A 25,439-nucleotide genomic window follows, 5' to 3' on the forward strand; every position below is an offset into this window, starting at 1 on the left:
AAGTTATCGTTGTTTGTGTGGAGCCCGTTTCTCTAGAAGTCCCTTGCGGTGATCATCACAAGTCCTTGGAGGTTCATCTAAAATCAATCGGACTAGAGAAATTAGTTTTATTAATAGATAATCTTGTGCCTGACCGAAGCTTTTTGAACACATGAAGCACATGAAAATATCACGATTCGCTCAAAATGCTCAAGAGTTCGCAAACGTCACAAACAAAATGCCCATGTAAACATAGATACCCTACAAATAAAAAAAAAAAAAGAAAAAAGCCGCAACCACTATGCTGCACATCCATATAAATCCATATAAATTAGGCCTAACAATGATTGGGTCGTATAAGAATTTATTTTCGTTGTTTGAAGCTTTTTTCACTTTGGCTACCCTCTCCCCTTTTTCGTTTATTTATTGGATTTCTAGGATCGTATGCATCATACCAATCATCACCCTTTGTTGATGCATCTTTGGCTAATACGGCTACCGTTTCCTCAAATTTCAATGTATGCGCCAACCAATCATCTCCGTGTATCTCTTTCTCCACAACGCTATCGTCCAGAGACTCGTTGCTATCTTTCGACTCAGACTGCTTTTGTTTTAGCGTCTCCAATTTATTGCGGAATTTCGAAAGCAAACTTAAAGTGAAATCCTCTCGACTAGCACCTTTTTTGGGAATTTTCGACTTTAAACCGCTATATTTTTCTTTTTCCTCGATAAAATTCTTTATGAATTCGTTGTCATCCGCATTGGCACGTAACTCAATAACACTACTGTGCTCGGGTTTTTTCTCACTTATTTTTTCACGTTCTCGCTTTTCTTTTTGATATTCCTTTTTGAGGTTGATTATTTCTTGTTGGATTTCATTTCTAAACGCAAAAACGAAATTCATAAAATTAAAACACATCCACCGCAATTTCCGATTGCACTTACTTTTTCTTTTCGCTTTTAATTTTACGCTCCTGTTCTTGTGTCAATAGTACATCCTCATCAGAGTCCGATATTTCATGTTTTATATGCGTGGACTCAATTTTAGGTACTTTTTTAGCTTCATTCAATTTTGGTTGTAATTTATCTTTTATGCGCTGCTTACGCTCTTCTACATCGTCATCATCCAACGGCTCTTTTTTAATACGTACTAATTGACGCTCTTCTTCTAATGCTTCTTCATCTTCGGAACTTATATTTGTATTTTCGATGTGCAAGACGTCCTTGCTCAGTTTAGGATCATCTTCAACGTCATGCAATGATTTTGCTTTACCAGAATTTTTCTGCACAAACTGTTTGGTTTCTTCTTCATCTTCCTCAGCCTCCTCACCAAATGAGAGTAGCCCAAAGTTCCTGTAAAGCAAATATTGAATATAATAAGTAAACGCATTCTGGATTCTCTTTTATTTACTTGACACCCTTCTCGCGCTTTTTTGTCTTTTCCTTTTTATCCTCTTTCGCCAATTTGCGAGGAAGTATATCATTAAATGGATTATTTAATATTTCCGCACGCAAAATTTTCTGCGGATACATAGGGCGTTCATTGTGATCCACTAAACCTTCTTCTAACTTCAGCATGTTGTATACAGTGTCGCCGGTCACTTTGCCGAATAGTGTGTTTTTATTTTGCAGCTCCGGTGTAGCGGCCATGGTGAAGAAAAATTGCGAACCATTATCATCCTTGTCGGCGTTCGCCATACCGACCAAACCTCGTCGGGCATAGCGTAAGCGAGAATGGAATTCATCTTTAAATGTATGCCCGTAGATAGATTCTCCACCAGTACCGTCACCGTTTGGATCGCCACCTTGCACGATGAAACCTTTAACGACTCTATGAAAGATTGTGCCATTATAGTAGCCTTCCATACAGAGCTGTATAAAGTTGCGACAAGCTTTGGGACATTCACGAGACCATAGCTCTATATCTATGTCACCCACAGTAGTCTTTAGCAGCACCTACAACAGAAATTTTATCGTATACTTGTACGGGATATTAAGAAAATAATGCTTACCTTTCCTGAAGTGGGTGGTTCTTGGATGTAAATATTACTCATATCCCTTTTGTTTATTAGCACTGAGCTTAGGGTTAATTAATCTTTATTATCCTGACAAAATAAAAATATTTACAAAGACGCCCGGGCGAAATCGAGGCGAATTAACATATGGATTCGCATTAAGCGAAATGCTTCCAAGTTGTGTTTAGAAATATAACAAGTGGTCTTCACCTGCTTGAAAATCTGGCTTGCGTTCTATTTAAATTTTCGCAAGAGAGCGACACGACGACAATACACGAAGTTGGCACAATGGAAGATGCTACGAAATAAGAAAATAGTGGCTAAAATTTAGTATAATGTATATCGCTTTGGAAAAAATGGTAAAAAGGGGGTGATAGAGGGGTGTATCCCCATCTTAAAACTGAAAACAGAACCTGCCGGAGGCTTATAGTTTTTAAGTAATTTAATGTTAAAGTTCTATAATTTAGCGAAAAGTTGGTGTTGCCATACACCTGAAATGAAAACGAAGTTCGCACGCAGCGATGTTCAGTGGAAGGTTCATTGTAAAACTGCAGTATTTTTTGCTGTAATTTAAAGTTGAGAAATAATTTTGAAAATAAAACAATACAACTCATTTAAACTTAAAAACAATGATATTAAGCGTATCACAAAAAATGATAAAGTAATTAAAATTAAATTAAATTAATTAACACAGTATTTTTGCGTAAAACTCCTTTCCGTGTTAAAACCATTGAACCCAAAATTAAAACGTCATATGCGTGTATGTAGTAAGCAGGCACAATAACCCCCATTCCCAACATTAACACTAAACTCAAGTACTTAATTTTTGTTTTCATTTGCAGGCATCCGGCAAAACCATACTGTTGTAATTCCAATCTTCTTCTTGTTCGTGCTTAAAATTGGAATGTAATTGCATAGGCAAATGAATTTGCATTTAATTTTAATAGATATAATTAGAATATTAGCATAAAAATCGGTACAAACACGCGTGGGAGTGTATATTTGGTGAATTTTAGTGAAATGTTAAAAAATATAGAGTGTAATGTGGCAAATTATAGTGAAGTTCCCGAGGGCATTTTGAATGTAAATAATTAAAAAATTATTATTTCTCGAATAATTTAAAGTTATAAAGAGTGTTCCTTAACACCTCACTAACATCTCCACCAAGTTTCATTAAAAAAAACATTATAGTTTGCCAGAAATTCCAAAATATACATTGTTCTAAATTCCAGCCAAAATAGTTATCACATCACAAAAATGACAATTGAAAGCAAGCGATATCTCGCGCACGGTGTACAGAATACTGACGTCTTCCAAAAACCGCTACTTTTTTACTATTTTTAGGCCAATTGACGAAACAACAAATGGATATAAAGCCTACAAATGCGTTTTTTCTCCATATTGATGCTGATGACAACTTGGCAAGAAAGTGTTTGTGTGTATATAATTCTTTGTGTTTGGCAGTTTCCATTGCTTTCGTTTATTCTTCCTCCAGAGGACGTTAACAGATAATGCAAATGAAATGAGAAGGCGCAAATGTTAATAAGCTGTACTAAATTGAAGATTCGCTTGTAAGTGATTTCAGAATTTTACTTACAACGCTAGTAGAGGATTTCAAATTTTTACTGTTTTTACCCATGGTGAAAAGATATAGAGGTGTACTACCCAGCAGACCGTTATTCGGCTCTGAGCGAATTCGACACTAAGCTAAAGTAAAATTTTCTGAAACACAAAACGAATGACGTAGAATCCAAAGTTCCTCTCAAATTTTTTTTTTCACCATACCTAACGAGCAAACCTGGTATCTATCATCCATGGTTTTTACCATACTACTAGAGGATTTAAGATTTTTACTGTTTTTAACACACTAGTAGTAGATTTAGAATTAAGCATTAGCACAAATATGAAAGACACATCGTTAACGCAATTTTTGTTCCGTATTTGACTCAGGTTCAAGTCCTGTACACATTTTTTCTTGTTCCATATTTTTATTTTATTTTTGTATTTAGTTTAATTAGAATTGATTTAAAATAGTGTATTCTGTATTTATTTTAATTTATTTTCCATATAAAGTAATTCATACTACTTTCGAACTGATTGATATGCATTCATATATTTAATCTCTTCAGTCAAATCTGAACTTCTTGTATTGATGAGAAAATATCATTCTAATATCCGTTCAGAAAGCCAAACGCGCATACACGCACATGTTTATAAATATGCATACAAACTACCACCACATCCAGAAACGTACAAGGTGAAGTCCAGAGTAAACAAAACTGAGCTAAAATAGAAACGTCAGGAGCTTAGTTCTGATAACTTCGAGTTTATTTATACAATATAGTCCCCTCTGGCCTCGATACACTGTTTTGCGTGATCTAAAAGCTTTTCGGAAGAGTGTTTCAGGTCATTTAGCGGAATGTCCTTCAGGATGTCGGTATAAGCCTTTTGGATGGCCTCTACGGACGCAAAGCGTTTTCCTTTCATGGCCTAATGCAATTTTCCGAATGAGTGGAAGGCACAGGGAGCCATATCAGGTGAATACGGTGAATGATTGATGGTTAAAATGCGATTTCTAGTCAAAAAATCAGTCACAAGAGTGGATCGATGAGATGGTGCATAATCATGCAATAAGCGCCGGCTTCCTTCTTCGCGGTATTCAGGACGAAATCGACGAATGCGATGCAACAAACGTTTCAAAACGCCAATATAGAAAACTGCATTGACGGTTTGGCCCGTTGGCACGAACTCCTTGTAGACAATTCCCTTGGAATCGTAAAAACAAATGAGCATTGACTTGATTTTTAACTTCTCCAAACGCGATTTTTTGTGTGGTGGCTCGTCTGGGGCCTTACATTCGGCATTTTGACGCTTAGTTTCAGGTTCATGTTGGAAACATCACGCACAACAAACACCGTCTCTTCTCGCCTCTTTAATGAGGTCTTTCGAATGCTGAATTCTAAGCAATTTTTGATCCTCAGTTAACTTGCACGGAATGAAACGGGCACAGACCTTACGTAAGCCCAAATGATTAGTTGAAATGCAATAAATCGATGTTTTGTAGATATTCAACTCCGATTCCATGAATTCATGAGGAGGCGGATAGCACTGAGCATTTTCTCTGTGAGTGTCCTGTCTTTGCTAGAGCAAGGCTACGAATTTTGGGTTCCGATGTCATGGATATGAGTAATATTTGTTCTCTCAAACTGGAGGATACTTTCAGATTTGCCAAAGAATCTGGAAAATTCTCACAGCTCCTTTCTCTCAGTCTCTATTTCTGTTATTTTTCTCCTTGCCTCTTTGTTTAAAAAAGGGTAGGACTTTCCAGAATACTTTCCTTTCAATACAATGGGCGTTTTAGCCTGAGTCAATTTCTAGTCTCCGCACGTCCCTCTGATGGTTTAAAAATTAAGAACTTGAATTTAGATTAGATTTGAATTTAGATTATCAGATCAGCTGAAGTCGTGTTGGCCACCGGCTATTTTTTTATTTTTTTTATATATTTTTTAATTTTTTTTTTATTTATTTTTTTATTTTTATTTTTTTTTTGACTTCGGCGTCGTTACATTCAGGCGTCTGAAGTATGAAGTAAACGAAGAAGCTTTCGATAATATGAAAAAATTTAGAAATATAACATGAAAGCGCCGAGAAAAATTATAAAAAAAAGAGGTTGTCTGTAAAGTCGGTTTACTGACGATAGTTTAACGTGATAACGTCATAAGAAAATACTGATTGAATGGTTGCATTTTTCAAAAGAAAATTTTAATTTTATTTGTTTGATAGATATTATGTATGGATATAGAGAATAAGGTAACATTAACATAACATAATATACTTTAACATAATATAACATAACATAACATAGCATAGCAGAACATAACATAGCATAACATAACATAACATAACATAACATAACCTAACATAATATAACATAACATAACATAACATAACATAACATAACATAACATAATATAACATAACATAACATAACATAGCATAACATAACATAACATAACATAATATAACATAACATAACATAACATAGCATAACATAACATAACATAACATAACATAACATAACATAACATAACATAACATAACATAACATAACATAACATAACATAACATAACATAACATAACATAACATAACATAACATAACATAACATAACATAACATAACATAACATAACATAACATAACATAACATAACATAACATAACATAACATAACATAACATAACATAACATAACATAACATAACATAACATAACATAACATAACATAACATAACATAACATAACATAACATAACATAACATAACATAACATAACATAACATAACATAACATAACATAACATAACATAACATAACAGAACATAACATAACATAACATAACATAACATAACATAACATAACATAACCTAACATAACATAACATATCATAATAACATAACATGCTGTTCAAGCAAGGTAATGACGCATGAGCAAGATAACGACGCATTTTTTGGTGCGTGCAGCCGGCTACATAGAATTATTATTAAAAAAATAATAATAACATTAAAACAACAGGTATTATTAACAAACTTGGTTTTATTTTAAATTCTTCAAGAAAATCAAATTAATAATAATCAATAAGAAGGCATATGCAAATACAAATACGTGAATTTATATTATATATGTACATATGCGTATATACATACACATATACGCTCACTTAAGTAGGAGAGAGCAAGATGTCGAACGTTGCCGTTCGTTTGCTTTGTTTGCTTTGTCATTCGTTCCGCGCTTTCGCTTGCAGTTCATTCAAGGTAACGGCAATGAGCAAGGTAACGACACATGAGCAAGGTAACGGCAATGAGCAAGGTAACACTAATGAGCAAGGTAACGGCAATGAGCAAGGTAACACTAGTGAGCAAGGTAACGACACATTTTTTCGTGCGTGCAGCCTGTTAAATCGAATTATAAGACGTTATCACGTCAAAAAAACAGCAGTAATGGCAGATTTTTTTTGTCTTATTAAAATTATGCTTGAAACTTTCATTGTGGGCTCTATTATAATTTGATGCTTACAAAGCAATTAATCGAACCTCATTTTTTGTTTTAACTATAAACAATCACACTGAAGTACCAACTCAAGAATGTGTTCGAGGTTAAACTATTTTTGCTTATCAACGCACTAAATACCAGAGCAACATATAAAACTCGTGCGTTTCAAATAACGGATACATCAGTATCCGAATACTCAATGATATCTAACAGTGAATTAAAATATTTGAAATATTCCAAAAATTGTTTGTTCCAAATTGGTTTCAACAAACGATAAAATGTATCATCAGAAATTGAAGGTGAGCATAAGTATAGTTTTTTGAATTTAAAACACACATTTTACCGGTTTCTCATGCTAGAAACTTATAGTGGCACACTACATACATACATATAATACATACATACATACATACATATACTTAGTATAACAATATAATACGTTTTTAATTTTTAATTAAGATAAAATGCACTGACTGATAAGACGTCTCGTTAGAAACATATGAGACCGAAAGCAACAATAACAAGCGCTGCGATATCAAATGTAACAAGGCAAGTTGATACAAGGTGTGGTTACTAGAGCAGCGGATATGTTTTGTGCCCAAGGGCATTGTAATTATGGTCACATAACGATTGTATGTAACAGCATAAAGGAATCAAAATAGATATGGACAAATCGAAATACGCAGAATGATGTAAAGAGCCGATTTAGCCATATCTGTCCATCCGTTTGTCCGCCCGTTCGCACGATGGCTCGAGCAAAACTTAATATATTTCAATAAAAGTTGGTACAAATACATATTATTGTTTTTCCAAGATAGCGGTAGGCTAATCACCTAACCTATCAGAAATCAAAATAGATTAACGTAACCAACGCAAGACTGAGTCTTGTCGAGGCCCTATGCTCCCGAGAGGAGTGGACAAGGAGAAAAAATTAAAAATTGCCTATGGGCTGAAAAGTCTCGGGTCTAACCAAGAAAACACGTTTTTTTAGTTAAAAATTAGCTTTATTAATCAACGTAATTCCCATCAAGAACAACGCAATCCTTCCAGCGCCGCTCTAACATTTCAATACCACTTTTGTAGAACGATTTATCTCTTGCCTCAAAATAGACCTCAGTCTCAGCGACAACCTCTTCATTCGAGCGAAATTTCTTACCGGCGAGCATTTTTTTAGGTCTGCGAACAGCCATCAGTCGCTGGGAGCCAAAACTGGCGAATGCGGTGGATGTGGGGGCAATTCGAAGTTCAATTCATGCAATTTTGCCACTGCTCATAATCATGAACACGATCTTATTTTTGGTCAACAGTGAGCAAATGCAGCACTTACATTGAATATATCTTTCTCAGAACTATTGCCATCTATGTGTTAGGCCCGGGACTTTTCAGCCCATGTGATAGTTTAGTATTGAAAAAGGTCCATTTCGGACAATAACCACTCCCACTTGCCATATAACGTAATTTCCAAGAGAGAAATAAACGTGATATCTCTGCTAAATTATAACTTCGCTTCTCTCAAATTCGTTTTGCACTTTTGTCGAGTCTTGCAAAGTGCAGAGCAGCGGCAAAGTAGGTGTTCCAAAGTACCCCTAGCGTTCCCTTCGTTCCATGTGTTACCCGCAGCGCTCTGAAGTAGACACATTTTGGCTATGGGCTGTGGGGTTACACAGTGTCCCGCCAATACTCCAATCAATATTTTGCAGTCTTTCCTAGACAGTGATAAAATAAAGTTTGCAGTTTTGGTATTCAGAGTCTTTCTTTGCTCTTTCTTCCACATTTAATATCCATGACAGTTTGCTATCCACAACAATGCCTAGATATTTAGTCGACGTTTTAGGCGCCAACTCAACTCCTTCTAGCCTCGGAGGTGACCAGTTAGAAATCTTGTACTTCCTTGTAAAGAGTACGAAGTCCGTCTTGTCTGGCTTAGTTCCAGTCCGACCATTTCCGTCCACTTGTAGATCTATCTAAGCGTCCTTTTGAGTATTTCACTCATCGTTTGTGGATACCTACTTGAGATAGTAACAGTCTAGTCCTCAGCATATGCCGTCAGTTTTGGTTCGCTATACCTCAGTTTGATGAGAATCTGATTTATTGCTAGGTTCAATAGAAGAAGGGAAAACACTCTTTCCGGTGGAGTTCTTCTGTTTGCCTTTTTCGAGATTGTACCGGACCCTCATTCGTCCATCGCTATTCCACAGTTTAATAGCTTGCCGATCTAGTGTTACATAGCAGGTTCCACACCAATTGAATCCAGGCTCTCTATCAAAGCTTTCGTAGATACATTGTTAAAGACTCCAGATAAGTCAAGGAAGACTCCCATCGCATATAGTGCAACGCTTTCTCTATATGTAGCACTGAAGAGGTGTTTCAGTGGGCTTCCCCATGGGGGTACGGGGTACGGTACACTGGACATGGCTAGTTTACTTCCCCGTCGTGTACGCATGCTGATTTGGTGACGGGTAGGCTGCGTTCAGACTATCAAATTGGTCCGCTTGTCAGTTTTGCTTTTTTTGTTGACATTCCGATTGAAATTTTGACATTCAAACTACCAAAATGCAAAAACAAAATATATGTAAATTTTGTTGTTGCTCTAGTGGCTTCACCTTGTATAGATTCGTCTTGAAATGTGACTTACTGGAGCAGAAATGCGCGAGGCGTCTTAAAAAATGTTTAGTTTATTTAAAGTCGTCGTCGGTTGAGTGTGAACGAAAAATTCTTCCACAAATTCTTTTTTTCGTAATTTTTTAATTTTTCCTTCTTTAAAAAGCCACATACCTACGTTATCTATAAAACATTTTTCTTCGTTAAGTGATTTGCGTTTATCTGGTGGCGGTGGGAGTTTTTTATTTATTTTAATAGGCCTGTATAGAATAATGCACACTGTAGTAATTTTAAACTGTATGTGCACAAGTGTTTTTTTTATAGGCTTGTATAGAATAATGCACACTGTAATAAATTTAAATTTTATGTGTACAAGTGTTTAATTTTTTTTGTTTTTTTTTGTTTTGTGTGAAACGTGTGATGTGAACACATCCGTAGAAGTGTCAATATTGTACGTGACAAAACTAATATTTTATTGTACGTGGAAAGTGAACGTAAATTAATTTCAAAGTTATAGGTAATCTGTACATATGTACATATACATATCTACACAAGTGGGCATGGCTAGAGGATTCGAAAATATTTGCAGTCCCGTCTATTCGGTCTATACATTGCAATCATTTCCATTTATGTTGTGCCGAGTTGACTTATTCAGGAAGCTATTCGAAATAAATCCAAATGTATTGCTTACATTTTAATAAAATAAATCATTGAAAAGATCTGTACAGCTTGTTATAAAATCAAAAATTTACAAACTTATGCACTCCATGTTCTTAAAAAAAACCAAGGCTGGCAAATTTTTCCCTCTGTTAACACACAAAGAAAACACTGTGCGATGCGCACATTCCTATTATCACCTTTCTCTTCACACCCACTTTCGTTGCTTTCATGAGTACTCTCCCTAGAAAACTCTCTCCTAGAACAAAAGGCGGTCAGCTGTAATGCAATGTCGCTATCTTTCTGTGTTAAATTCTGTTATTTCCCCAGTCAAACGCGTAACTGCCAATTGGATGCATCAATAAAATTTATTTGTGAAAATATTGTGTGTGAAAATATAATAGTATTTGCTGATTCTCGCAAAATTGAGAGTAAAAAAATGTTCTCGTGACATACACAGCTGATGAGCCTAATCAACACTTTACCCCAATTCATATTGATTGTTATTGTTACTTGCCACTTTTGTTGTACGAGTATACTGCCTGTTCTTATCAATTCGCCGTCGTATACAATTGTCGTGGCACTTGCGTCGCTTCTGGCAGCCAGTTCATTCACTCTTTTGTGTGCGAATTCTTGTTCTTGTTTCGCGCGATTTATTTCACATGGTTTTATTTATATTCTGATTTGCCGACAGTAAATAGGTATAGTCAATCATTTGTGCTGATGTTATTGTTGTTAAAAGAGCTTACGTGAAATTAGTATTGAGAGCGTTAATCAAAACAATAAACTTACAAACAAACATACATAAGTGCAGTGGAGCAGATTTGTATTGGAGCGGGTATCTTACAAAGATGTCTGCAAGTGCGGAGAGCGCCATCTATATGTCGACCTTGGAGCTTCGGCCAGAGCATGTATTGTATGCGCGTGTACGCAAGCTTACTGAGTTTTATTGCAGCCAGTTTGGACAGGAACCGGAATTTTTCGTTCGCATGCCTGGACGGTAGGTGGTGGGTTAGCGGTAGTGAAAGTTAATAATTTGTGTTGTGCCACAGAACTTTTAAATATTTAATAATTAATTTAAGTTCTCTTGTAGTTCTTTTTTAAGAATTTTGCAACGAATTCCAAAGTTGGTCAAAAAATGTCGTTGGGGGTAATGCGTATTGGCCCAGTACTAATAATGCGAAGGAGAATATTGATATTATTTAACTAATTAAAAGTGATTAACAAAATACACCTTTAAAGTGCTGCTATTTTCTATGTTTTAACAGTTCGCCAGCTATTTTTTATCGCTAATTACACTAAAGTAAATACACTTAGGGGTCCTCAGCAGCTAGTGAGGTGTAAATATCGGTGTAATGTTTTATATTTTACCAATTTTTAATAATAATAATAATAATAATAATAATAATAATAACACACTCAAACGTAGTATACAGGGTCCGGCACTCGTAGTATAACCAACTTCAGACCGCTCGCGCGACTGATGCACGGGCATCAGCTGTTTGTTAGTTGGCTAAATGACAGTCCAGAGTTATGTTCACAAGCCCGCGGACGCATTTTGCAGAGAGTAAAAGCGAAAAAAGAAAATCAGTAATGGATTTCAAACGTAATAGTGTGATTGCATTATATTTGGCTGGAAAATCACAACCAGCGATTGTTCGTAAGCTCGAGCACCTTAAAGTAAATAAAGTTTTTGTTTGTCACACCATTACTCGTTAAAATGATACTGGTAGCATCGCGAAACGCCATGGAGGTGGTCATCAAAAGACTGCGACATCACGTCAAATGGTTCAAAAAGTGAAGAAGAGACTTGAGCGAAATCCCCGATGAAGTGCCAATCAAATGGCGAAAGAACTGAAAATATCTGACCGTAGCATCCGAAGCATACTGAAAAATGATCTCAAAGTCAAGCCTTACAAGATCCAAAAGGTGCATGATCTCACACCAATGCAGCAAAAAGTCAGGTTTGAGAGAGCGAAGCAGTTGCTTCGCTTGGACGAAAGCGGTCAATTTCCGAACATTGTGTTTTTTGACGAGAAAATATTTCAAATTGAGCAATACGTAAACTCCCAAAACAATAGCGTTTATTTGACCGACCGTTCATACGAGAATTAGAGTCATCGCTTGGCCACCAGGAGGCAGCACCCACCACAGGTAATGGTTTGGGCCGCTGTAATGGCAATTGGGCGCTCTCCAATCGTTTTCATCGAGTCTGGCGTAAGGTAAATGCGAAATATTATCGGGAAAGTATTCTGGAGGTTGCTTTGAAGCCGTGGACGTTTCAACAGGACTCGGCACCGTCTCACAAACTCGAGTGCACCAAAAATGCCTAAAAAACAACGTTCTGAACTTCATAACGTCCATACAATGCCTCTCAAACGCAGCAGACGCGAATTCGACGGATTATTTCCTTTAGGCCATTTTGCAGAGCAATATACGAACTGAAAGATTCACCAGTCTCGAGATGCGGAAAAAAGCCAATGTCCGCCAGTGGGCGAAAATACCTGCAATTCACATTCGGGCAGCTTGCGATTCGTTTCTGGACCGTCTCGAGGCCATAGTCAAGGCAAAAAATGGTCATATCGAGCAAAAGTAAATTGATTCTTAATTTTGTATTATTTTCACACATTTTTTCTTTGAATTGAATAAAAGTAATTTTCCAAACTAAATTTAAGGCCTTTTTAATTGGCTACACTTCGAGTACCGGACCCTGTACGTATTGCTCCCCAACTCATTTATGTTAAGGATGTGGAGACGGCCCACTTAAGCCTAGAGTCCCATTGTGATGCCACCAGTTTTGACTCGAGTTCGCCCTCGAATTTCTAAAGTGGTAAAACTACTTCGTCTCTCGGATAAACGATAAAATACTGTGGATGGTTGCCGACTCCAAGTCGGCTAGACATCTAAAGAAGTAAAAGTTTAGATAGCGATATCTGGTAAGAGCGGGGCAGTGGCAAAGAACGCGCTCTCATTTGAGGAAACCCCATACGCTTCCCATTAAGCAGTGCCTGGTGATGACACTGATGGAAGGCCGCCTAGATTGGTGAGGGACCTAGTTCTAAGCTCATTTCTTCTAGGCCAAACCTGTCTAGTTATCTCATAACTGGGCTTCGTGGTCGGTAGCCCTATTGGCTTGGGCGTTGTATACCTACCTGAATCAAAGCTTTCTTGAGTATAAAGGGATGACCATATACTGGGCAGAATTGACTGATTTAAGATCAGTTTCCTGCATATCCAGCTCGTCCACGATGTAATTTTCAGTAAATTCTCTGTTTCCAGGAACCCAGACAATATTCGTGGTGCACCGCTTAGTCAGCTCATTAGGAATAGCTCTACCTTCAACTGCTACTTTAGAAGATTGTCAGAGCAGTTAGTGGTTGGCTGTGCTGCAACTGACGAGTTCCTGACCCACAACGCAGAGCCTCTTTTATAGCTATTAACTCAGGTTGAGAGATGCTGCTGTAGTCAGGTAGCAGTAAAGTTAAGTTCAGCTGCAGCATTTTTGATTCGGATGACACTTACGACCTTATTATTTAGTCTTGAGCCACTGACACTCGGGCATGGTCCTTAACGTTATCCCAGTCACGTCTTCTGGGATTCGTGTGGAAAAATATTTTCAAAATAATTGTGGAGTAGTGTAATCTAGCGCGTACTCAGTTCGATTGTGTTGCAATTTGCGCAAAATTTACCATAGATATCTATGGGGGAGAAGGTCTGATAGGATCTCAAGAGCCTTGGCTGAGCCTTTCCATTTCGCTTCATAACCACAGTGGAAAGCCAGAGTACTAAGAGCGGTTTTGAGTCCCATCTTTTACCATAACCCTTTTACAGGAATTTATAAAGTTTATTTGAAGTTGACGAAAATCGCGCCAATCAAGAAAAAGAAGAAAGGAATTCGTTACCGTACTTTTTCAATTACTAAGTAATGGTCAGAGTCACGGCAGGCACTTCGTTTAGCAAGACGTTTATCGACTAGAAGATGGTTCATCTGGTTCGCTCTTGATTGCCGACGTGGACAGATACCTATAAAATTTTGAAAAACAAAAAAAAAAAAAATTTTTTTTCATAAAATGTTAATATAATCCTTTAAGAATATGTCAAAAAAATTTTAGAACGTAAATTTAAGTATTTCTTATATTATAGATCGTCAACCGTGACGACTCTATTCTTTGCATTCGAGCGCTGGGAGAGGTACAGTTACGTTGTATTCAAACTTTAGACGCGTTTTTCTCAAATCTATATTGAATTGGCGTACACAATAACTTGAAAAGTTATTGACCCATCTTCATGAAATTTTGCACAGATTTTCTTTATGATATTAATTTCTATGTGAATTTACAAGTTTTCGAAAATTTTTCGAAAAAATAATTTTTTCGAAGCAAAAATAGTAGAAAAATTCGCCCCAAAATCCATTTTTTTGAAGCATTTTATTCCGCGAATTTTTTGTTTCCATTATTGCTCAATTCCTATAGAAATTATGACATTAATAAACAAAAACTGTTTGGTTTTTTGTATTCACGTCACTGACGCCAATGCTACAATGCCCGCCGATTGAGCCCCGCTGCGACCTTCCTGGAAGAATTGAGTGTACATCCGCCATTTTAAATGATTAAAATAGAAAAAAAGTTGTATTATTTTAATGTATAAATAAACTGTATGCCAATTTTGAAAAAAATATATTGACTTCTTCATTTTAAATAATTTTAATGAAAATCAGGGAAAATAGGGCCGTTTACAGATATCTGTCCCCTTAAATGCTGTACTTCCGATCCATAGATTATGAGGTCGAAGTTTCATGGGGAGAAAAATTTCCTGCGACTCCGTGATTAGTTTGATACTCTAGGCTGCAGAATCGAATAATTTCCTACTCTCATGTAAGGTAAAGATACTTCAAAAAGCTTCAATTTGCTCAGCAGGTTTACACTCCCATACACAGCATTACCAAATGTGCATTCTGATCTCTAAAAATAAACTCGCACTAGCTTTGGCTTAGGTTATGAAAATATTTTTAAACCATTTTGTGTATGGAAGGTGTTTCTGACCATATGTGTGTGGCCATACAACAACAGTGACTAGAGAATTATGGTAAAGTTCTCGTATATGTACTTATCTAATTAAAGTTTACGTACGGATAATGGGGCGGAAGAGTGACAATCATGTAATCAGTAAAAACTAAGTTATTAATTTAGTTTAAAATCCTACATGGACAAACAACTACATAGTTACACTTAAATCCTCCTTGCATAAACACCTACATACTCGTAGTTATATATGTATATTTAAATACTTCTTTCCTATAATCAAATGTCAGCGTCAACATAATCGGCGAGCATGTGGACTATTGTGGCTACCCAGTTCTGCCTATGGCTATTGAGCAGTGCATCCTGTTGGCTGTCGGATATAATGCGGAGCATACATTTCTTCAACTGCGAAACGTCGAATCCACACAATACGAGAACTTCAAATGCGATTTGAATGCCCTAAGGTAGTAATTAACACAGATTTCATGTATTGTTTAATAGACAAGCATTTATGCGCCATTCGTTGTTACTCCACAGCATTGATTTGCCCGCGCTTGGCAGCCCGAAATGGTATAACTACTATCTGTGCGGTGTGAAAGGCGTCTGCGAGCAAATTCAACAGTCAAATAATAAACCATTCATTCCTATCGGCATGACAATCGCGCTCAGCGGTAACATACCACCGGCTTCGGGTTTGAGCAGCTCCAGTGCATTGGTTAGTGCCGCTGTACTCGCCACGGCATATGTACACCAGTTGCCTTTGCATCGCAAGCAGTTGGCCTCCATATCGGCGCGTTGTGAACGCTACATTGGCACACAGGGTGGGGGTATGGATCAAGCCATCGCCTACTTGGCCAGTGCTGGTTGTGCGCAATTCATTGAATTCCATCCAGAGCTTAATGCAACACCTGTACAGTTGTCGGCGGGCGTATGCTTCATAGTGGCCAACAGTTTAGCGGCAAAGAACAAAGCTGCTTCATCGGATTTCAATGAGCGAGTTGTGGAATGTCGGCTGGCGACGCGCATTCTTGCAAAACATGCCAAGCTCAGCAATTGGCGCGGAATGACTCGCTTTGTGCAATTGCAAGAATCGTTACAGTGCACGCTCGGTGAGTTGGAAGAATTGGTGGTGAAATGGTTGCCACAAGATATTTACACGCGTGCTGAGTTGTGTGCACGCGAGCTGCAGGTCAGCAATGATGAATTCGAGGAAGAATTTCTTACCGCCAATACACAGCAAATGACGCAGTTCAAGCTGAGGCAACGCGCCCTTCATGTCATACAGGGTGAGTGAGAGTGGCTGCAAGAGCAAGGGAAATTGGCATAACAATAATTGAACATTTCCTTACAGAGTCGCTGCGTGTTGCGAAATTTCGTGGAATTTGCGAGCAAACAACAAACAACGCCATCGAAATGGATATTGAAAATCAGCATTCCCATCCACATATCAACAATGGTGTGAACGGCGTTAACGGAAAGCTGAATTTAAACAGTACCAAAGAAATAAGTGATGAAGAAAAGCAAATAGATGCGATGAAACGTTTTACAGCGATGTCACAATTGATGCGTCAATCACATCAAAGCCTCAAGGAGTTGTACGAGTGCTCACACGTTGATCTGGACCGATTGATTGCCTTATCCGATGCGTTCGGTGTGGGGGCACGGCTCACCGGAGCTGGGTAAGCTGTTTATAAGTAAAATATATAGCATCCACTTTTCCGCCATTTATATTACACGGAAATATGATAAGTCTCACATCGCATACGCTTAACTGTGCGCATGTTTTCTCTTTTCAGTTGGGGTGGCTGCATTGTCGCTTGCTGTGAGTCCCTCGAAGCTTCAACAAAATATATACAAATGCTTAAAGATAAATATTTTAAGCTACTCCCGGCACATTTAGTGGAACGCTATGGGGCTAATGACTTTAATGATGTAGTATTTGCGACATTTCCTGCAAATGGCGCGGAAATTTTTAAACTGAAATGTGCGTGATTCTCAAAAATGCTTGCTTTTTTTTAAATATTTGCCAAAATCTTGCTGAAATAGTTTACATATTAAAATATTATAGCTATGAATTTTATAATCCCTCATAATAGACCTACAATTAGAGTTATTACATAATAAATTGACTTGCTGGTGGTTAACAGCAGAAGCCATTATTTACTGTTACTTTAATGGAAACGAATTCGTATCTATGTAGTTGAATTTTAATAAATATTATAAAGTAAATAAACACTATTGAACTGGAAATTAAGTAAAAGCTTTTATTAAAAATTTTTACTAAAAAGTGTACAAAAAAAATGTGCATATATATTAAGATAAAATATATCCAGTGGTAAATTTGCACGGTGAGTGCGATTTGGTTAAGTATTGCATTAAAAATAATCAAATTGTTCTACGATGGTGCCTTTCATATTTCGGGATTTGGCAACCCTGGTGTTGCAATCTGGCAACTGACAGCTGTATCGCAAAGTTTGACATTTTTTGGCTTTTACGTACTCAGAACGTCTTGAAATACCAGCGCTATTTGTGTTGTTTACAGTAACTTAAAAGGTTCATCTCGGTCCAAAAATGGAATTAAATCGTGAACATTTTCGTGCGATTATTTTTTACAACTTTCGACGTGGATTAACTCAGCAACATTGCATGGATGAACTTAATTCATTTTTTGGCGATGAAGCTCCATCAAGGACCAGTGTTTATCGATGGTATGGTGTATTCAATCGTGGTTCCAAGACGAATTTCGTGAAGGTCGTCCAAAATCTGTTGTTGTTCCGAAAACCATTGATGCAGTGCGCGAACTGATATTGCAAGATAGTCATGTGACCTATCGTGAGATTGAGACAATCTTAGGCATTAGTGGGCATACACTCAATATTGCATAAACATTTGACTGTCAAAAAAATTTGTTCGCGTTGGATCCCACACAATTTGTCAATCGCTCAAAAAAAGGCTCGTGTCGATTGGTCGAAAGAAATGCTCAAAAAATACGATCGCGGGGCTTCGAAACACGTCTATGACATCGTGACAGGTGATGTATCATGGATTTACGCGTATGAGCCCGAAAGTAAACAGCAGTCGACTGTATGGGTGTTTCAAGATGAGCCAAATCCAACAAAAGTTGTTCCGCACGAAGCACTTCCAAGCAAATGGGCGCCTGTTTTTTCGGAAAAACTGGACATGTCGCAACCGTACCACTAGAACAACGCAGAGCAGTAAATTCTGAGTGGTACACAACCATTTGTTTGCCAATTGTCTTCCAAGAAATTAGGAAAATCAATCGCCAAAGACGGATCACTCTTCACCAGGACAATGCGAGCTCTCACATATCGGCTCAAACAACTGCATTTTTGAGCACCCAAAACATCGAATTAATAGGTCATCCGCCGTATAGTCCTGACTTGGCACCGAATGATTTCTTTTTATTCCCGTACGTAAAAAACAAACTGAGAGGTCAACGTTTTTCGACACCTGAAGAAGCGGTTGCGGCATTCAGAATGCATGTTTTGGAGGTACCTCATTCAGAGTGGCAAAAGTGCTTCGACAATTGGTTCAAACGCATGCAAAAGTGTATAGATCTTCATGGAGAATATTTTGAAAAACAATAAAGTGATTTTCGCTGATTGAAATTTGTTTTTGTTCTGTAATCCCGACATATAAAAGGCACCCCTCGTAAAAGAAATTCCAGAGCTGAAAATATTAGTTTGACGAAAAAGAAATACATTGTTTTCTCGGTAGATGGCCGTGGTGCCTAGGAGGATTAAATATTTCAATATCATTTGGCTGCTTCCTTGCCTAACCGTTTTCCAAGCGCAGTTCTCCGAAGTGTTCGCCCGATCTCCGTTTCACGAATGCCATTCTATTAGGGAATATTATTTACGTTGCTTGAGTTTATTACCACTTGGCAAACTCTTTCGCATATTTTTAAAACTTTTTGCGCTGTTTTTTCGAAATCGACTTGTTGTCAGGCCTCAGAGCAAATTTATTGTTGTTGTTGTAGTAGTAGCCCTGCCAGTGTAGTGTAATCACCGGTCGTCCTCGTCTATCTCATCTAACGGTAGGCCCAGGAAACTTGCTGTTTCGACAGGTTGGGTCCAGAGGTAGAGGGGTGTTAGATGAGTGGGTTTTAAGGGGCATGTGAAAAGGTGCCTAATGTCGTGCGGGGTGCCTTCACATGCAGGACATGTGTTTGGTATGTCGGGATAAGTTCTGGATTAGTAGGAGTTTAACCTGCTACATTATCCAGAACGTAGTTGTGCCAGTGTTACGCGGGTCTCACGGGGAAGCTGGAGCTCTTCGTCTGCAATGCGTGGTTGGACTCCGATGACGGCACTCGGAGGTCGGAAGCTTAAGAAGGTAGTAATAGTCTCCCGATAAATGTCGTTGATTGTCTGTCTGTATACTTTCCGATCCAATAGTTGTTGGTCTGTTTTGTCCTGGATCTCGTCCGCGTAACTAAGGAGGAGCCTCCTGACATGCCTGGGAAGTGGCTCAGGCTCAAGCAGGTGTCTGCATGGGGGAGCCCTGCGGTAACACCCTAGTAGGAACTGCTTGCTGAGCAGTTTATTATGCTCCTTCACAGGTAGTGAAGATGTTGTATTGGGGACATCAGAACACATCCTGTCGCAGTCCTTACCGCAGTGTTTTGGTAGGTCTGAAGCTTCGCCCACTGCGAATCACTGGTTCCAAGCGACCAAATAGGCGCAGTATACATAGTTTAGAACCGATCGGCCGATTACCTTAAATGTCGATATCAACATTTCTTTGTCTTTGTCCCAAGTGCTGCCGGCGAGCGACTTGAGAACCTTCTGGCGATTCTGGACTTTAGTGGCGATAGCGGTTATATGCGCTGAGAAGAAGAGCAAACTGTCGAAGGTAACTCACAATATTTTGGGGGTTTTTACAGTCATTGGTGTGTCATCGACTTTTACCTTAAATTGCAGTTTGCTCTCCTTTATCCAGGTGGTGAAGAGAGTCGCCGTGGATTTAGTGGGTGAAAGTTGTAGGTTCCTTGCAGTGAAGAAGTGAGAAAGGTAGGCGAGGTAGGCGTTTACCTTGGCGCACAGCCCATCAATGTCATTGCCTGACGCCATTATCGTGTACCGTACCCCGAGCAAATATGTAAGCTAGTCTCTAGCATTATTCCACGCTTCCACGGTTTGAAATCGATTGCGCAAACATAAGCAGTGAGTTTTAGTTCTCTTAGCTACCCATTTTTGCTTTCTGTGGATTTAGGAGCTTAAAAGGCATTTAAAAATTTGGTTAATTGCAGGTCTAATAAACTCAAATCGTTAATTTTTCAGTTTTAGTGTACGAATTCAAAACTACCTGCCATGGTTTTTAAGTCCACCACTGTTAATAAAGGGTTTTCCAATAAGAGGTGATATTCCCGTAAAAGATGAATGGTTTTGTTGCTTGTGTTGCACGTAGCGCCGCCTTGTTGAAAATAAACGTTGTCCAGATCAATACCATCCAATTCTGGCCATAAAAAATCGTTAATCATCTCTCGATAGCGCAATCCATTCACCGAAACTGTTGCTCCAGCTTCATTTTCGAAAAAGTAAGGTCCAATGACTCCACCGGACCATAAACCGCACCAAACAGTCACTCGTTGAGGATAGATAGGCTTTTCCACAATAACTCGTGGATTTTCTGAGTCCCAGATCCGACAATTTTGCTTGTTGACGCAGCTACCGAGGTGGAAATGGGCCTCATCACTCAAGATGATTTTTCGATGGAATTCCGGATCATTTTCATGCATTTCAACGACCCAATCAGTAAAGACACGACGTTGTTGATGATCGGCTGGCTTGAGTTCTTGTGTGAACTGAACTTTATAAGCCTTAAAACCCAAATCTTTATGCAAAATACGGTGCAATGACGTTTGTGGAATGTCTAATTCCAACGACGAGGAATGGCCAATCCTGGGGTTTCGGCCGTTCTTGAGCGACGTGCACGGGTTTCATTCTTCACATCACTAACTTATCCCAACAGCTGAATTTTTTTCACCAATTTCTGTATTGCGGTCACGTGTAAGGTTCTTCACGATGACCCAAAAAGTTCGAGTTTTACGAATTTTCATTTTTTACCATTTTTATAGTGAATTTTAATTTTTTCAAATTTTCACCATTTTTATAGTGAGTTTTAATAATTTCAATGCATTGTTTAAGCGTGTATCGTCCCATTTTTATTAATGGCGCAGTTTCTACTTGTCAAATATTATATAAAAAATGACAGCTTCAAAAGTGACATCTACCGAAATAGCGGGCTATTCAAAATAACACCTGTTATTGGAAAACCCTTGATAAGTGATTACGAGTATTTTATTGTATAGTTTCTAGGTCCAAGAATAGTTTTTATTTGAAATAATGTGGAAATACAACAGATCCCAACAGAGTAACAGAGTGCATTAGTTTTTTTTTTTTCAATGGAAAAATAATAATTTCTTCTGAATATTTTTTTTCTTTCAAATATCAAAAGAAATAAAATGTCTCCCCATAGATCGGCTCCGTGGCATTCAAATGAACACCAAAAATTGAATATTCATTAAAAGTTCGCTTGCTCGCTGACAGCCAGTTTTAAATGCTTTAAAATTAATAAAAATTAGAAACAATAAAAAAAAATAAAGTATTCATGGTTAGACCGTTATATAATATCTTATACAAAATATTTTCTAGGTCGCTGTCTGCCTCTGTTCTTTGATAAAAAAGTGCGTCTAGCGTAGTACACATAACAGAAGTGAAACTTTCAAGGCAGACAAAAAAAGAGGGAGAGACCCGAGAGAGAATGAGAGAGAGAGAGATAGAGAGAGAGAGAAAGAATATATATCTAATAAATTCATAACACTTGCAGAGAATACAAATAGACAAAATTTACAAAAAACGGAGAAGAGTCGACCGGTGTAGGTGAACGCACTACTCTGAGCGTTTATCACCCGCACAAACGCAGCGATTCCAGGACCGCAGCATCGGCACAAATTACCGCAAGGCAATGCCAATAAATCCGACGCCGACCGCCGGAATGGATGGCACTTTATAGTACGCACAAGCACTAGCCAGGAAACGGAAATAAGCGCCAAAAAGTAGACACCAAAAGAAAAAACGCCAAAAAAAATTGGGCCCAAAAAACGCCCCAAACAGTAGGCACCAAAAACATATTTCCTACAAGTTTGTACCAACAAACAAGGTCAAAAAGTAGGCAGTGTTATTTATCACTAGAAATTAGCAACAACAAAGAAAAAGTCAGGAAAAATAGCCTAAAGTGTATCTAACACATATATATATAATATATAAGGCAAGAATGATAGAAAGAAGATTGGGCCCATCAGAGCGTACGTGACGTCACGTTTGCTGAGTTGTGCAGTATTGCCAACCATTTGCTCTTCGCAATAAATTTAGTGCTTTTTTATACCGAAAATGCAAAAATTTTGAGGTTTCGTGTTTGTTTCTTTTTTTTTAATTTAAAGCTACCGAAACTTTAGGTTAAAAAAACTGTATTATTATATAGGGTGTTTTTTTTAGAGGTTAGGTTTTCAAGATGAAATAAAACGTATATAATTTAATGTTATGGCCAAGAATTTAGCTTTATTATAAAGATAAGGGTTTGCCATTATGTTTTAAAAATGATTTCGGGCAAGTGGCTGCCGCGGCTGGCTCGAATAAATTCCAGCCGGGAGGCCCAATTTTCGACCACTTTTTGCAGCAATTGGGGCCGTATGTCAGCAATAACGCGCCGAATATTCTCTTCCAAGACGTCAATCGTCTCGGGCTTATCTGCGTAGACAAGCGACTTCACATAGCCCCACAGAAATAGTCCAGCGGTGTTATATCGCACGATCTTGGAGGCCACGCCACAGGTCCACGGCGCGAGATAATGCGCTCACCAAAAGTTTCCTTCAATAAATCGATTGTTGCGTTGGCTGTATGGCATGTAGCGCCGTCTTGTTGGAACCAAAGGTCGTCCACATCAACATCGTCCAATTCAGGCACGAAAAAGTCATTAATCATGGCTCTATAGCGCTCTCCATTGACTGTAACATTATGGCCGGCTTCATTTTTAAAGAAATATGGACCAATAATTCCCTCTGCCCATGTAACGGCGTCTCAGCAATGGCTTGTGGATTATGTTCACTCCAAATGCGACAATTTTGCTTATTGGCATACCCATTCAACCAAAAGTGAGCTTCATCGCTGAACAAAATTTTCTTCGATGCGTCGCGCGAACCGAACCATTATTTTCGTAATAAATTTGCACGATTTGCAAACGTTGTTCTGGTGTAAGTCTATTCATTAAATGGCAAACCAAACTGAGCATAAATCAAGTGACAGCTGTTAAAAAGACCATCTACGAAAAAAGTAGTGCCAACTTGAAAACCTAACCTCTAAAAAAAACACCCTATACAAAAGAAGCTTAAAAAAGGTCATTCTGAGAAGATTTTAGTGCTAATGAAAATTAGTTGGTTTTTATAAAATTTGATATTTTGAAAGTGTGAATTTAATTTTTTGTTCCTTTTAAGGTTATGGAAGAATATTAAATGTCCCTCTCTCAACTCTTCTTAAGATTGAAAGCTTTTTACACATTTTAAAAGGCGTTTGAATTTACTGAATGCGGATTAAAACCATAGAGGTGTAATCGTTTCTACCGGCCATCAATCCTTAGTGGGACATAGGGCATCAAGGGTGTATTCATTATAAAAATAAGCAACAAAATACCAGAAAATACTAAATAAACCATACTGACATTTTTACAAAAAGAGTACCTTATCTAGTTACATAACCTCAAATATAGCAAATAAGTCGTTCCCTTAACAAAAGAGTCTCGCTTGACAGAAATCACTTATAAATTAAGTTGTACATAAGCACAACACATTTATTAAAAACAAAACGCACATTCTAAAGACAATTTGTCACGCATACAAAGTTCTTTAAATGATTCAATAAAAATTAGTTGTGTTATTTTCTTTGAATGGGAATTTTAGTGCGTTTTTATATATTTAAAGGTAGGCAATACTGCAGTAGCGAGAGAGAGATTTGACTGCCGAAAGCAGAAGAACACCAACAACACTTGCAATCGCGGGCAATGCCACCAGATGTTAAATAAAGTAAAGCTAAATAAAACTAAGTGAATTATTAAACTAATTTAAAAAAAGGTATATTTTACATAATTATAAACATTACTTTTAATTAGAACAGGTTAGAAAAATGTCATGAAGAAAGAACTAAAACCCTCAGACTAAATAACAAAAAAAAAAATGCTAAATCAAGTTACGAAAATGGTAATCTGGCCATACTGGAGCTAAAATCACGTAACTCGTTGTCAAATTCGCTGAGAGCAAAGTAACGGGACCACGATAGGCGCCATCTCATTATTCTTTCCATCATGTATATAAGGTATAGCTCTCTCTCTCCTTTCGCGGAACGAAAATACCCAAATGGCCTTGAAATTTTACTCTCCATTCTCGCTCGTCCATCGACGCCTAAGAAGTTTCACTTCAAAAATATTTCTGCTGACTTTGAATTATTTTCGGACTTAATATCGTTTCCAATGTACTATGTATGTATGTGAATATGTGTGAGTATTTGTAGGAATTACATATTCAAAGATGCATCCTCGGACAGACCCATTTGCTTAATTTCTTTATTTCTCTATCGAATTTTTCAATTCACCATCAAAAATCTAACGCGGTGATCTCACAGATCATTTCGCTCACCATTTCGCGCACATGAGGGATACCATGAAGGCGAATAGAATACAGGATACTCATACTTGGGATACTACTTAAACTCAGACACAGTGACATACAACATAGTCAACTACATACATACATATGTACATATGCCTTCCTTTCGTTTGTTGTTATTATAACACAAGCACATTTCAGCTTGAGCTCGTGAGCTTTATCCATTGAGTAACTAATGCTTTTACGTACTCATTGCTTTTTTGCTACTCAGCGGCATGGAAACATTTACACACACATACTTATGAGTGTGCAAGTTAAATTTATTTTTGAAAATAAAATAAATTTGTTAAAGTTTTATTTTTATTAGTTTTATTTTTATTAAAATGGAACAAGTTTGATTACACTTCAAAATAATTTGTTCTTTACTCTTCAAGGTGACTT

At 37.6% G+C, this 25,439-nt stretch overlaps 2 protein-coding genes across 5 annotated transcripts; one reads left to right on the plus strand and one right to left on the minus strand.

Annotated features, from left to right (window-relative positions):
- Window positions 1–233: 233 nt before the first annotated feature.
- On the minus strand, window positions 234–2,207 carry LOC129242681 (spliceosome-associated protein CWC27 homolog). Its single transcript, XM_054879469.1, has 4 exons — window positions 1,992–2,207; window positions 1,391–1,935; window positions 925–1,332; window positions 234–860 (listed from the first exon to the last, which is right to left on the minus strand). Exons 1-4 carry the CDS (start codon window positions 2,031–2,033, stop codon window positions 344–346), a joined length of 1,512 nt encoding a protein of 503 aa, XP_054735444.1. The 5' UTR covers window positions 2,034–2,207; the 3' UTR covers window positions 234–343.
- Window positions 2,208–9,735: 7,528 nt separating this feature from the next.
- On the plus strand, window positions 9,736–17,549 carry LOC129241424 (N-acetylgalactosamine kinase). Of its 4 annotated transcripts, none has more exons than XM_054877719.1 (6): window positions 9,736–9,872; window positions 10,993–11,298; window positions 15,610–15,783; window positions 15,857–16,605; window positions 16,671–16,998; window positions 17,116–17,549. In XM_054877719.1, the coding sequence occupies exons 2-6, from the start codon at window positions 11,150–11,152 to the stop codon at window positions 17,309–17,311; spliced, it is 1,596 nt and encodes a 531-aa protein (XP_054733694.1). In that variant the 5' UTR covers window positions 9,736–9,872; window positions 10,993–11,149; the 3' UTR covers window positions 17,312–17,549. The 4 variants fall into 4 exon arrangements, with proteins under 4 accessions (XP_054733694.1, XP_054733698.1, XP_054733696.1 ...); XM_054877723.1 differs by having other exon boundaries at window positions 11,006–11,298; XM_054877721.1 differs by having other exon boundaries at window positions 9,736–9,843.
- The last annotated feature ends 7,890 nt before the right edge of the window (window positions 17,550–25,439 follow it).

The sequence above is a fragment of the Anastrepha obliqua genome, chromosome 3, assembly GCF_027943255.1.
Source record: "Anastrepha obliqua isolate idAnaObli1 chromosome 3, idAnaObli1_1.0, whole genome shotgun sequence".
NCBI lineage: Eukaryota > Metazoa > Arthropoda > Insecta > Diptera > Tephritidae > Anastrepha > Anastrepha obliqua.

Coding starts and splice junctions, on each gene's coding strand:
- LOC129242681 (XM_054879469.1), bottom strand. CDS start 2,033: ATGAGTAATATTTACATCCAAGAACCACCCACTTCAGGAAAG. Junction 1,936..1,991: donor AACCACCCACTTCAGGAAAG/GTAAGCATTATT, acceptor TTTCTGTTGTAG/GTGCTGCTAAAGACTACTGT. Junction 1,333..1,390: donor AAGCGCGAGAAGGGTGTCAA/GTAAATAAAAGA, acceptor TTTGCTTTACAG/GAACTTTGGGCTACTCTCAT.
- LOC129241424 (XM_054877719.1), top strand. CDS start 11,150: ATGTCTGCAAGTGCGGAGAGCGCCATCTATATGTCGACCTTGGAGCTT. Junction 15,784..15,856: donor TGCGATTTGAATGCCCTAAG/GTAGTAATTAAC, acceptor GTTACTCCACAG/CATTGATTTGCCCGCGCTTG. Junction 16,606..16,670: donor CGCCCTTCATGTCATACAGG/GTGAGTGAGAGT, acceptor ATTTCCTTACAG/AGTCGCTGCGTGTTGCGAAA.